The following is a 14,829-nucleotide window of genomic DNA, read 5'->3' as shown; positions in this document are numbered from 1 at the left end:
GATTCATCATCTTTGTGAGATTGGGAGAGAATCCAAGTGTATTGCTTGAGTGATTGCATCTAGAGGCACTTGGTGTTCGTGTTTCGCTATGGGATTCGCTTGTTACTCTTGGTGGTTGCCATCACCTAGATGACTTGGAGCAGCGAGGATCGTCGAGTGGAGAGCGGTGATTGTCTCCGGCTCCGATCGTGGTGATTGTGAGGGGTTCTTGACCTTTCCCCGACGGAGAGCCAAAATGTACTCTAGTGGATTGCTCGTGGCTTGTGTGATCCTCATCTTGTGTTGGCTGTGTGGCACCCTATTGAGGGTTTGGTGTGTGAAGCCAATTAGCGCGTGAACCTCCAAGTGAGTGAATCGCCACAACGAGGACTAGCTTGTCGGCAAGCAAGTGAACCTCGGTAAAAAATCATTGTGTTCATCATTGATTCCGAGGTGATTTGCTTTCATTGTTATTCATCCTTGTAATTGATTGATTCCTCCATCTACACGGCGGTATAACCTTCTTGATCACTCTCTTTACATTACCGCAAACTAGTTGTCAAGCTCTTTAGTGTAGCTAGTTGTGAGAGCTTGCTTGCTTGGTTGGTGTGGCTCTTTAGTTAGTTTTTGAGAGCACACTAACATAGGGTAGTGTCATAGCTATTGTGTGAATAGATACTATCTAAACTAGAATTGTGGTAGGTGGCTTGCATTTTGAGTAGGCTAGCGCAATACTTGCATCGCCTCATAATTGTCTAACCATTTTGTTAAGTGTTGTTGTAGAAATTTTTATTAGGCTATTCACCCCCCCCTCTAGCCATTAGGACCTTTCAGCTACGCGCCAAGCCCACCCACTGCTGCAGTCATACTGTGTCGAGCCTCAATTTGAAGTTTCCCCGCCATCGGCCACCTTAAAACCGAACCGCGACGCCCACCAAATTAGCCTCGCACCATCCACCTCCATCTAATTATGTGGCACTGTGTCTTCGCCTTGATCCCCTCCACCCCCTGCACACCCCACTTGAACCACCACTGCTTTCCCAGCGCCGCTAACAGGGTTGCGCCACCGTAGTCCATCATGGAGCTTGTCGTGTGCGCGTGGCCGAATGCACCTAGTCCATCCTCGGCCAAACCATCACCACAACAACAACCAGGGTACGATAGTGGTGCTTTAGAGTTAGCTAGCTCTCCTCGCGGTGGCTTAGGGTGGCCGGCGTGGTCGTGTCACCGTCGCGCATGGCCGCGAGCCGTGGTCGTCGCTTCCGCGAGCTCCTGTCGCCCCTGTAAACTTGGCTAGGGTAGGCGCTAGGGTTGTAGGTCCTATTTGGCTCGCTATCTAGGTTGGAGTGGGTCTGGGTTGGCCGACAGTGACGGTCCTAGTGTTGTCGCCGCCAGCGTCAGTGCAGTGCGGGGGTGGCTCGAGGACCTAGCCGTTGTGAAGAAGGATTGTTCCGAGGGCTAGTTTGCTTAAGTCCCTGACTGTAGGAATAGGGCTGCATAGTAGTTAGGGAATAACAGTTAGATCAGGGGCATTTTCACATAAGTGATCAGCTCGCGCGGGCCTCCCCTGTCGCGGGCCGTTGTCGCCCAGTTGGGCCGCGCCGGCACGCGGTGGTCGCGCGTGCTCGCGCGCGCTGCGCGGAAGTGGGCCACGTCGCTCACTCGTGGGCCGCGTAGGTGGAATTCGCTTTTCATTTTATAAAAGATAGAAATAGCTTTATATTTTACATTCTAAGTTGAACTTTGGAAATTAATATCAATTCATATAAGTAGCCAGAAATTGTGAAATAAATTCTGTTGAGTTCCTAAAAATGTGGTCTACCTGATAGTATGGTTAGTTTATATATGTCTATGTTGATGCTAAGGTCCATTAAATCATTTAGAAGTGTTAATGTTATTTAGATTAATAATTGTAGGAATTTTGTGGCAAATTGGTAATAGCTTTGACCATGAAATTTTTATAGTAGGTTCATTGTATTATTATGTGCTCACTGTAATTTTTGTAGTCCTTAGAATAGGTTGATAAATAGGGTAGCTAATACTCATTGTTTTATCATATATATATAGTAAATCGATATTAAGAATAAGGATGCCTTTAGTTGCTAAGATAATACATGTAATGTTTCATACATGTTTAGTGGTAATAATAGGTAACTTAGCGTCTTAGTCGGCAGAGCTAGCTTAGTAGCTTGATAGATGTATTCTTATTTTAAGAGTTGCTGTATTACTAAGTGTTGCATCATTATTTCATGCATGTAGATAACGAGTTAGGTAGAGTTCGTGACTGTGGGCGAGCAGGAGTATGAGGAGATCATCGAGGAGTATGTGGAGGAGATTCTCGTACAGGAGGGAGCCCCAGAGCCATCAGTTGCTGACTTTGTTGACACCCCGCCTGCCCAAGGCAAGCCCCTGATGCATAACCCTTATTTTAAATGATCACTGAATATATATAGATGTGATATGCATTTACGTTACAAGCATTTTATGAAAACAACATGCATAGATATACCTACCTATGAGTCCTACTAGCATAGGTTCGAGTAGCTTGCTATGCTTAGGATTTTCGGTAGCGTGGGTAACCTGCCGTTACTCACAATAGGTGATTATTATTATCACTCATGATAAAAATGGTGAAAGGAAAATAGGAGACCGAGCAGGGATATGATCTGGGTATTGGTGGGTGTAAGAGGTTGTGTCCTGCGGTCAACGGAGCATAGCTTGGTTACATTGTTTCTCTGTCTAGTGTCGGTTAAGGACCGGCCATTGCATTGGGTTCTAGGCAAGTCACAGACTTATTATTCCGAACACATACTTGTGTATGGGCGCATAGGAAGGCTTGTTGCTCTCTTGTTGTGGGTTCTGGCTCTTTCTGGACCGACTGATTGGAGGCGGGGATGGTGGAAGGTCTAAGCACCGCGCTGAGTCCAGGACTCAGAAGCGGGGGCTTGGAGCCCAAGTATGGACGGGGACCTGGACCCCGTGACAGGAGAGTGGTGGGTTGGTCCTGCTTGTGCCTAGGGGTACAAGTGGGCGTGTGTTTAGGGATACCCAGCTGGGCACATTGATTCACGAATCGTCGGGCGATCCGGTACGGCTTGTCTACAGTCTAGCACTGTAGTAAGAACTAGAAGATGAAAGGTGATGAAATAGAATTGTTTGCTCAACTCTTGCTTGATAGTAAAACAGGTGCTTACATAGAATGGTTAGATAATGAACTAATCATGACTGCTAATAATAAACATATATAAGGATTCACTATTAGTATTGCTTTCCACAAAAAGGAAACCCAACAAACCATAAAGCTTATCATATTCCTTGGAGTCGGGAAATTATTCTCACTAGTCGGATAAGTCTTGCGAGTACATTGTGTACTCAGGGTTTATTTACCCCTGTTGCAGGTGCAGCTTGAGGAGTACCGTTGTGTGAATGATTCTTCTGGTGGGCACAGACGGATCCTTGTATATTATCAATAGATGTTTATTTTGATTCCGCTATTTAATTTCCACACTATGAACTTGGTACTGTAATAATGAATTTCTAAGAACTCTGGTTGTATGAAATGGACTAAGTATTGTAAACTCGTTCTCATTATTGGATCCTGGAGAAAAAATGTGGATTTTTCGAGCTCTCCCTTGGGGTGTGCTCGATGGAATCCGCCCGATGTAGCTCGCTCTCGGGGTGCTTAGCGTCTGGTGGAAGACGAGCACCTCCGAAGATGTGTTATTTCGGACGGTTCTGCCATACCAGTGCACTTTACTCTTTTTATAATGTACTTGTTTGGTTTCAACTTTCATAGATGTTATTATCTTCTTCCATAATTAAGCTAGTTTAACTTAGAATGATTCTATTAATTGATTTATTTTGATACCGAGAGGGTATAGCTGTATAGGGTAGTTATTTTAAAAGCCATGACTTCACCATAACTAACATAAACTAGTACTATAAAAATAATTACACTACATAAAGTAGTACTGTAAATAGCTATGTGATTATGCTCTTTTTACTGCTCGGTTAAATGTCGTGTAACATGCTCGAACAGTGAACACCATTTATACATTACACTGTATGCCTTTTCAATATTACCGTCCGTCTATCTTGTTTAAATGGTTATTTTATCTGTTTATTAAATAGCTGTTTTGCATGAATAATGGCGGTAGGTTGATCGTTTAGGAAAAAAGAGACGTTCTTACAGCAAGTATAATAAGGGTCAGGTAAGCAGGCTGAATGCTACGGTGGAGAGAAGGTGAGAGAAAGAAGTGGACTGTAAGTTTACAGCCGGCTTGAACACAGGAACTAAAAAAACTCTATGAGATAGACAAGTGTGCCATGTATTAATAGTGAAAAATGTAAATAATATATGGCTAGCTGAGAGATAAGCTGCAAACAGTCAGCAGCCAATTGTATTATTAGCCTTGCTCTTACGTAGAAATGACAAAGACTCCGTGCCAGAATGATCAATTTCTTTTCCTAAAAGCTATCTGTGTTCAGCTGTGTACCTACGGATGGTAGAGTCTAAAACTTTGTTTCATTATTAAAAGAAAAATCTTTGTTCCATCTCGTTGTAGTGTTAATGAATGAAAGAGGACTCGCGGCTTAGCTGCTTCCATTTCTTTTTTTGCAACAGCAACTCAAGGAAGATACGAGAAGAAAGAAAATTTGGCTTATACTGATGCTTACGCTGAAATGTTATAAGAGAAAAAAACACTAGTGGTGCTGAATAAGCTCGAAGTCGATGCTTTGCTGGAGATGATGCCCAAAAGTGCATCCTAGGCCCTCTATGTAGCAACAAATCAGTCATTTGTCCGTTTACATTCACAAGTCAGACAAAAATTAATTGCCGAGATATCTTCTCACCCACCGCTGCAAAATTACGCAGACATGACAACTAATACTGCACCTACCGCCAAATACAATGACTCTACAGCTACATGGGCATTCTGCGTGCTCACTGTTCTACCAAGTTTTGGCTGCTCCTTCCGTGTTGCATCAATAGATATCCCATTCATACCAATCACGCTGTCACGCAGTAGCTCAATCTGACCATCATCTATCTTCAAGGGGCCACATTCTGCTGATTCCTAGCTCAACACAACTTATCCAGCCAACCACACCAGGGTTTTTTAGCATACCCTCCAACAGCTCAAGCCTTAGCCTTTTGGCTTATCTGCAATGGCGGAATACCAGGAATCTCCGGGATGGGGGACTTTTTCTTCTTTACCTTGTCAAACATCATAGCTTGAGTCATAAGAATCAGCCCTGCGATAGAAGCAGAGTTCTGGAGCACGCATCTTGCGACCCTGCATGGATCCACCACACCAGCAGCAACGAGGTCTTCAAACTCGCCAGTCATTGCGTTGTAACCAACCCGCCACTCACTGGCGAGAAGCTTCTCCACAACAGCTGGGCCATCTGCCCCGGCATTGCGAGCTATCGTCATAGCAGGGACAAGAAGTGCCTAGAGCACAGAATTGGGCAAATTTCAGAGTTAGGATGCTGAATGTTATAAGTATTTTGCAAGGGACTAAAAACAAACAGAAATCTTCTGAGCCTGCAAAAAAAGTATAAAATGAACAAGTGCATGGTAAAACCAACCTTCCCAACTATATTTACACCCATCTTCTCTCCTGCATCATCCACTAGGTCCATGATACTGGGAACATGCTTCGATAAATGAACATATGTCACTCCACCACCAGGAGTTATGCCTTCACTAATGGCTGCAAAAGTTGCGTTCTTTGCATCCTCCACTCTCAGTTTCCTATCCTCGAGTTCAGCTTCAGTGGCCGCCCCAACCTGAAATAGATAAAAAATCCTTTCACATCTCCAGAAACAAACTAACAAATTTTATATCACAGCTAAAATGATTTCTGCACTATAAAATTCGACCCTGAAAATAAATTTTATATCCGAATTAAAATGATCTATGCATAATGCACTTCTCTACCCTGAAAATCTATGCAATACACACATCAGGCTCATATCCATTTTTTAATATAAAAACTAGTGGGATATAGGTTTCCAGACATGGTGCCACACCTTGATGACTCCAACACCTCTTGAAAGTTTAGCGATTCTTGCAGAGAACCTTTCTTTTAGATAGGAACTCGTTGTCTCCTCTAGATCTTTTTTCAGTTGCATGATTCTGGCCTCGATCTCTGGTCTCATTGAAGGATGTGCTATGATAGTTGTAGATTCACTAGTTATTGTGATTTTCTGAGCCATACCAAGCTGATCCGAAGTAATGCCATGAAGACCCCAGCCAAGGTCACTAGCAAAGAAATCTGCACCTGTTTAGTTACAGAGAAAGAGAACTACTCAGGGACCTTATATGATGTGGAAGCAACATACCATGCAAACACAAAATGAAGTGCAATCCTTATGATGTCTCAAAGCACTAGTGGAAGCTACAAAAAATGCTGAACTTAGCAGGCCATTAAGCGAAATGTAGCTTTGCCTCCTAAGTAACATGAACTGCTGAATGTGTAAAGCCACTTCTAATAAATGCCACATTCTATGAGACCAAAGTCTGTACGTTATGGTATGAAGCTTTGAAACACTAGTTATATATATTCACCTGTCATAATAGCAATATCTTGGAGAATAGCCTTCTTTTCATCTCCCAAACCAGGACATTTAACGACCGCAACATTTAGCAATCCATTCAGTTTGTTAAGAACCAGTGTTGAATACACCTCATGAGACACATCCTCAGCAATAATTAATAAAGGGACACTCAACTGTGTTGTCTTCTCCAGCAAGGGAAGTATCTCTTGGACTTCGTTCACACGCTGATCAGTCAAAAGCACTCTAGCATTTTCAAATTCAACGATTGCTTTGTCTTGATTTGTGATGAAGTATGGAGAAACATACCCCTTGTCTATCTGCAAGGATCAGTGGAGAATAATAATTTTAGATAGCACCTCTACATGCATGTTCCACATAGCAAGAAATGATTCAAAGCAAGTTCTGTCCCTCTTAACATGTTTGAAATAATCATTATTTGATATTTTTCACAGACTTTGGAATAAATCCATTACTGACTGAGCACAACAGAGTTTTTGCACTTCAAAAATATCTATGGCCGCGTAAATGTACCTTCATTCCTTCCTGGACCTCAACTGTCGTGTATATTGAAGATGATGACTCAATTTTGATTATACCATCAGGACCTATCTTCTCCATTGCATCAGCAATGAGATTGCCAACATATTCATCATTGCCAGACGATATTGAAGCAACAGCTGAAAATGAAATTCAGAATTACTATGGTGACCACTGAGTAGTCTGATGATGCAGATCATGCATAAACAAACATGACATGCCATACCTCAAAGTAATATGCTTGAGAAATAACAATAAAAAAAAAGATGGCTCGTATTTTTTTCATCATTTGAGCATATGCAGGGGTGCAGTCTTATTTTTCCTAATTTAAATCAAGCTAAAGCTCCTTTCTCTACAAATGTACAAAATAACATATGACACACGGCTTGAGCTTTAAATGTGAATTTAGCACTTGTCAGTAGTAGTAGGCTAGTCAGTGTTCTTTTTCCTCACTTTTCTTATTTTTCGCATTTTTACACACAGGAACCCTCATTTTCCAGAACATAAAGATTACCTTTTATGTCCTCCTTTGTACTCACAGGGATACATTTACTCTTCAAAATCTTAATTAGCTCATGAACGGCTTTGTCGATACCCCTTCTCAATGCAACTGGGTTAGCACCAGTGGCAACTGCCAACAACCCAAGATTGATGATTTCCCGAGCCAAAACAATTGCCGTTGTAGTTCCATCACCAACAGCACTATTTGTCTTGGCTGCTATCTGGCTAAAACATGTCCAGTAAACAAGCAGCAGCGATACTAATCGATTTAAGGATACAAGAAATGTAGCACCTTACCTCTTGAAGTAGTGTAGCACCGGCATGCTCAAGCGCATTTGGGAGCTCTATAGACTTGGCAATTGTGACACCATCATTAATTACTTTAGGTACATCATCTTGGTCAATAACAACATTCCTCCCTGCAATAAACTTCTGAGCTTTCAACAATCAATAGCACTACACGACACACAAACAGAGTATCTGTATAGTAACAACAGCATGAGATATGAACTTAAGATCATAAATAGCAACACAGGTCAGAGACCTGAATCTTGAAGTAACTACTCTGAATAGAAATGTCCTAAAGCTAACTGCCTTCATAACACCAAGTCTTCATTTGTCAGCCGGATTGGTTGCACCAATTCCACTTAAGGTGAACTATAGTGGTACCGTTAGCTCAAACATTTTAGGTCCAAATGGGTCTGAACATTGTAGCTCAGACAAGATTTGATACCCAATCGATATCCGACACCTCACTACACCCCCAGCAAGATAACAGGAACCGAAGCAAGCTTACGAAAGCCTCACCTTTGGGGCCGAGGGTGACGGCGACGGCGTCGGCGAGCTTGTCGATGCCGGCGGCGAGCCCGCGGCGGCAGGCCTCGCCGGTCGATATGACCTTGACGTCTGCCCGCACCACCAGGCGGCGGCCGACCCTGGCCGACCTGGGCAGCAGCTGCTGGGATGAGGACGAGAAGCCGACTGCGGGGGCGACGGAAACGGCGGTCAGGTACATCGAAGCGGCCGCAGGAACCGAGACTGTGCACGCCCGGGGCCGAGCCGCGACTACGATCCGCTAGGCCGAGTGGGGGGCCGGGAGGTGGAAGGCGAGGGCAGGCGGCGGCAGAGGAATCCCCTCGCTTGGGCACCAGTGGTAGGGATGGGGGGTCAGTGGCGAGAAGAAGGGGGAAGCGACGCGGCGAGGTGAAGCACCGAAGAACAGCAGAGGGTTTTAGCGACAGAAGGTTTTGGGTGTGTTTGGTTGAGCTGTGGCTATGGGAAAAAGCTGCTGTGGGCTGTGAGCTGTGGGAAAGCTGCTGTGGGCTGTGAGCTGTAGAAAAGCTGAAAGCTGTTTGGTTAAACAAGTATAAAATATACCTTCTATATTTATCTCTCTTGAAACAACTATGGAAGAGCTTTTTATTCCACCAATTTCGAAAAGCAGAAAGCCAAAAGCCAAAAGCAGGGTCAAACCAGCTTTCAAAACTGTACTACGGAAAAGCAGCTGCTTCTGAAAAAGCCGCCTGGAAAAGCAGCCCCTTTGGTTGGGCTTTTGGCTTTTGGGGCCAAAAGCCAAAGTCAAAAGCCCAACCAAACAGACCCTTTATCTGCAATATACTGCAGATGTCACTACTCAGGTTCCATTTGGTTCCTAGTTTTTTTTTTTCAAAATCTGGATTAAAAAAAAAATCTCAGGATCTTAGTATCTCATCCAAACAGACTAGATTCTGGTGAATTTTAATACAGAGACAAAGAATCCAATAAAACACGATAGATTTTTTTTTTATCCAGATTCTAAAAATTCCCTAGACCTCAATGGTCACCGGAGTAGCACACAGTTCCTGTACACAGCAGTGAACACCATTGCTCGGCACTCGCAGATATCGTGAGCGTCCGAGGACGCCACGCCAACGGGAAACCTCCACCGCCGGCAAGCAGAGAGCGGCAGCCCATCCCAGGCCCAGCCAGCGACGCCGTGACGTTTAGCTGAGCATGCCACGCGGCTGCTGCCTCCGCTAGCTACGCAAAGGCCGACAAACAACCAACGCGAGCAACGAACAACAAAACGCAGATGGTTCTCACGAGCACTGTCCGAAAGTGCACCTCAACTAACATTTTACATGTCGAATAGTATCCCATGGCGCGCGCACACACAATGACGGCAATCGACACTACAAAGTCAGCTGCAAATCGGCGTTCGTTTGACATCACCAGAAATTAGCTCTTCCTATCTGTCGCGCATCAAGTATCTGATGAATCCCTAACACGAAGACATTGTACTACATCAGTCACTCCATCGCTCTCCAAACACTGAAAAAAGTCAGCACTGACTCCGAGCGATATTTGTGGTTTCCGTTATCGCTTGCCAAGTGCCAGCAGCCTCATTCCAACGGCTGCCTTGTCCGTCCATCTGGCAATCCCAGAAGAGCAGCCTTCCAACTATCTGTCAACTCTTCAGGCTGGGGGTGTTCCAGCGTAACGGCATCATCGCACTTCAGATGAACTTCATGAGCAGGAGCAAGTCATTTGTCAAAGGGTGGGTTCCTCTGGAACGTCCCAGGAGCAAATATTGGAAAGGAGCCTGTCCTTGCTTTCTCACCCCGGATGTCACGCTGCTGGGCATTTGGATCTCTGCTTCCCTCGGGGCATACTCTTGTGCCTGTCTCACTCCTCTGGCCGCTCACGCCAGGGGTGCTCAGCATGGGTCCGCCGAAGAATATTGACTGCCCAGAATATGTCAACCTCTCTGGAGGCTGCCCTGACGGCATTGCTGAGGACGAGGCGTTGCCGGGCGCAACACTCCTCGCATGGCTGCTTGGCTCGCCACTTGGGTTCGCCAAGAACCGTGGGTTTCTTGTTGGCATCTCGACACCAGTTCCCATTCTTGTCTGTGCGGGAACTGACACGTACCGACCAGCCTCTTGATCCCAGACGACAGAGGCCCTCCGGTTCTCTCGAACATAAGATGTGGCTGATTGGAACATCGGGTTCGTTATCTGTGTAGCAGGAACAGCTGGCTGCGGTTTCCCTGTGTTGGTTATTTGTGTGGTGGGAACAGGTGCCCGCACCATCGCTGGCACAGGTCTTTCAGGGGGTGCGGGGCGAGGTGCTGCACTGAACTGAGAGTGAGAGGCAAGCTTGTGGATGTGGACTGGACTGCTTAAACTGCTTGCGGTTGGTGTGCCGGTATCGTATTCATCCTGGCTTGCAAGGATTTGGGGGTATGAGTTCTGAAGTGGAGAAAGTTTCATCTCGCTGTTTGATTCCTTTGTGCCACTGTAGTCAACACTAATGCTGCTCCTGACACTGGCATTGCCGCTGAAGATGACATCAGCTTCATGACCACGACGGGCATCTATTGGTCGCAGAACCGAGGATGATGCCCGAGCTTTTGCAGCAGCTTTCATTACCTCATTCTTATCAAGCTTTGCGAGGCTGCGAGCACTGATTTTGACTGCCTTCTTAGCTTTGTTTGCTCTTTCAGCATATCCAACAGCATCAGGGTCCACGGTTGAAGGCACCATTCCAGGCTCCAAATGTGGGATCACTTCATCCTGGTTGATGGTGTCAACATAAATAAAGTTAGTATATTTGAAGGACTCATTTGAACATTATAATTGTGCTTCTTACTGCTTTGAGCTCTCATCAAGCTTTTAAAGTTGTAGCATCACACATTGCATAGGCTAGCTTTTGGAAACAACTACTTGCCATATGGCTTACCTGATCGATAAATATCCTTGGAGGTGTACACCAAGCACCTTTGTGGTGAAGACCAAGTGAACTTCCTACACTGAACCCAGTTGTTGCTGAATTTGATGGGGAGTAAATGATATTTGCTCCTTCCTCATCCTCTGGAGCTGCCTCACTCATAGCTCTCATCGCAACGACATAATCATAAGTTGTAATCCCCTGAAATACAACATAGAAAAGGGAGCATAACTGAGCAAACCAGACCGAAATTTCCGTGTGTAACAGTCCCAATGGTATTGCATGCAGACCTTTCTTATCAATATTATGTGGAAGAAGAAAAGTTCGCCTAATGGTATGCATGCCACCAATGAAAGTAAGGTAAATATGCCCTGCATAAAGAGTTTTTGTCAAGCAACAGCTAAAAATACATTTTAATCTGAAAAAGAGCAATTCAGAATTGCACATTAGTCATCTAATATGGTAGCATGTGCCATAATAAGTGTGTCAACATGTTCAGAGAAAAAAAAGTATCACCATGTTTGATCTTATAAAAAAGACATGTTTGAGAAAGAAAAAAGTGTGTCAGCATGATTCAGGAAAAAAAAATATGTGTCAGCAATACTAAGAATAATTCTAGGGTAAAAATGGTGCTACTGGGTACAATGTTTGAACTTCTTATTCTGACAAGACTGACTGCACAACTCTATTTTGAAACAAAACAATGAATGAAGTGAAAGCATCATAACAGAGCATAAACAAAATAAAATCAAGTGGGTTTGAACTTCTCTTTCAGAAATTGAAACTTGTTACTTCAAACAACTTATAGTCAATAGGAGATTCTCATACACTACAGGCTACATCTACAACTATTTAATACAGCAACTTACCACAATAACAGCAAACGGAGCACGAGTCAAGCCATTCCCCAGCTTGTCTTGGATATTTCTTGATGCATTCTTATCGACAAAACAGAGTACAATAACAGCAATTCCCGCTCCAAATTCAATTGCAAGCTATCATAAAGGAAATTCAAATATTTAGTGCCTTGCAACAAGGAAAAGGAATAAATCTATACAAACCCTATAATAAGTAACTCAAGGAAAGGGACATAGAGCAAACCGATATTGCATACCCAGATAAGACTGATTGCCATCAGAGCAAGGAATGTGAAATAATTCTTCCGCCCAACACAGTTATTTAGCCACTGCATAGATGTACTATATTAGCTGTACATTGTGAAACATTACAGGTAATATAATAGCACAGCACAGGTAAAGAAAGGTACCCGGCAATGATGATCAAATCCATCCACACACTTGTCACAACTTCTGCAGTGTTTGCTGAATTTGCGAACCTGAGAAATTACTTTTTTGTGAAGCAAAAATGAAACAACACAATCTAGACAGTGAGGCATGGTGAAAAGCTAAATCGACATACCTCAGCATTACATAATGTGCAAAACAGAGCCTCTTCACCATTTGCTTGTTCCTCCGAGTCATCAGTTTTTCGGCAGTCCTCCTTGACAAATATAGCACACAGAAGCCCACCTAGCAACCAACAGCTTGATCTTTTCTTTGGCAGTTGTGGTCCTAGATTCAATGTTTGCCTCCCCTATGGATGAACCTCTTTGATTAGAATGCCCATCTAGAGAACTTCTGCAAGTAGACGTTGGGGAGTTTGTTCCTGTAGCATTGCTTACTTTCTGGGGCAAATTCATGCCTTCTATTTCAGAGCCGTTGGTTGGTATATTGATAAGACCATCCTCAAACTTTGACATGATCCCAGGATCCGCAGGGTTTATACTTGTGCATCGAATGTAAAGGATGAAAACCGTAAGTGCCTGAATGTGATGTAGGGAGGAGAAACAACTCATGTTAGCAGATTTTTTTCAAAGTGGAAAAAGGAGAAAAGTTTAACGTGAGGGACACTTACCACAGGAGTATAAACACCAATTGCAATATACTCTACGACTTGCTTTCCCAAAAACGGCGCAAAGAAAGCATAAAATGCAACCACCAGAAGGAAGAACACCGTAATTGCAACGATCTGTCAAAATGAGATGATGAGTAAGTTGCCAAATTTTTTTTTCCAAATTAAGTGTTTCATTTAACTAGTTTGGAGCTATTTAAACCACAATATGAACTATGAACCAGAAAAGTATGTTGCAAAGAAGCACAATATCTACCACACATGGTGTAATTTTCCTTTCTGTAGATAGATGGATTAAAAATAAGTATGCATATCTGGTCATCTAGGCACTAGGTAGGGAATATCATAATGGTAGATATATAAGCAGCGCATTCTACATGGCCAGAGAATCACAGGTAAGTTAGAATCACACAAGTCTAACTACATATTAAACTTCCAATGGAGAGCATGAAGTCCATATGATTTTATGTACAAGCAAAAGATATTAGAAAATTGTAAACAACTACAACATTTGTCACATGAACAACAGTCATTTCTTTGAATTAGAAGTCATATACTCTGTTCACTGCTAAATCTATAGGTACACAAGGGCATTTCAAACTATTCTCGGTGTTAAATCTATAATACCATTAGAGCTGCCTAAACACAAAATTATAGAAGAGAGAGGTTGCATTTTCTGTGTGCATTTCATCGATCCTCGCCACTGGACAAGTGTTAGTAGACGAAAAGTCATTGTGAATCAAGACATGATCCTGCTCTGTTGTTAGATAGAAAAAAAAAATAGTCCCAGTGGGCAGTGGCTGAGCTACCATAGGGCTCAAAATCCTGACAGATACAGCACGACAGTTTTACTACAATCTGCACGATTCGCAGCCACACTGTAAGAATCGCATACCAACCCAATTCGCGAAGTATTTACATCAGTCATTTCTCTCGACTAAGGAGTCGCATTGAAAAATAAGTAAGGGGGGAAAAGCCCAACTACTAGCCCGAGGCGGGCCTCTCAGCAGATCTTCAAAATAAACGCAGCGGACCTAGAATTTCTCGCGGCACACCCGCGCCGCACGGGGATCGAATTCTACAGCGGATTCTGCTCGTTACTAGACAAGCCGGCGCGGATCACACCGAGGCAGAGCAGAGAAGCGATCCAGAAAATGAGAAGAGGCGGGGGGCGGCGAAGAGGAAGGATCAGTGAGTGCACCTGCAGGGTGTGGGCTGGGAGCTGCCAGCCGTGCTTCCGCGCCATGGCTCCCCGCCGGACCTCCCCTCGGAGCCCCCTCCGGACTCCGAAGCCGCCGCACAGATGAGCGCACCTCCCTCCCTTCCTCCCGGCAGGCGGCAGCAAAAGGGGAGAGAGGACAGGACGGCAGGCTTTCCTTTCCAGCGCCGCCGGGTTTGGTACCCGCCGGTCTACCCCGTGGTAGTTCAGTAATAAAAATAATAATAAAAGCTGGAGATTTTTATTCCCCTCCTGTCTCTCCTGCTATTTTCTCACTCTATCTACTAATATTCTCTTGCTCGTAAACGATCGTAAATTTTCAGTCGAAAATAGTGTTTTTCTCTCACATCAAACTAGACAGCAGTAAATAATCCACGATACGATACGGCCTCCCGAACAGGCTGATTGTA

General features: G+C 44.0%; 2 protein-coding genes across 2 annotated transcripts; both read right to left on the bottom strand.

The window, feature by feature from the left end:
* Positions 1–4,653: 4,653 nt before the first annotated feature.
* On the bottom strand, positions 4,654–8,823 carry LOC136551423 (ruBisCO large subunit-binding protein subunit alpha-like). The gene is made up of 8 exons (XM_066542976.1): positions 8,389–8,823; positions 7,879–8,000; positions 7,595–7,802; positions 7,075–7,220; positions 6,554–6,860; positions 6,016–6,266; positions 5,572–5,772; positions 4,654–5,434 (listed from the first exon to the last, which is right to left on the bottom strand). Exons 1-8 carry the CDS (start codon positions 8,594–8,596, stop codon positions 5,120–5,122), a joined length of 1,758 nt encoding a protein of 585 aa, XP_066399073.1. The 5' UTR covers positions 8,597–8,823; the 3' UTR covers positions 4,654–5,119.
* A 954-nt stretch (positions 8,824–9,777) lies between these two features.
* On the bottom strand, positions 9,778–14,617 carry LOC136551422 (probable protein S-acyltransferase 19). The gene is given in 10 exon segments (XM_066542974.1): positions 9,778–11,135; positions 11,302–11,490; positions 11,580–11,660; positions 12,159–12,284; positions 12,404–12,475; positions 12,557–12,625; positions 12,709–12,846; positions 12,848–13,111; positions 13,204–13,317; positions 14,402–14,617. Coding segments are annotated over 10 exon segments (2,130 nt in total). The 5' UTR covers positions 14,447–14,617; the 3' UTR covers positions 9,778–10,103.
* Positions 14,618–14,829: the final 212 nt, after the last annotated feature.

This window comes from Miscanthus floridulus, chromosome 4 (assembly GCF_019320115.1).
Source record: "Miscanthus floridulus cultivar M001 chromosome 4, ASM1932011v1, whole genome shotgun sequence".
In the NCBI taxonomy this organism is placed as follows: Eukaryota; Viridiplantae; Streptophyta; class Magnoliopsida; order Poales; family Poaceae; genus Miscanthus; species Miscanthus floridulus.
The sequence above is the reverse complement of the archived record's forward strand: the minus strand, read 5'-3'. Positions and strand labels throughout refer to the sequence as shown.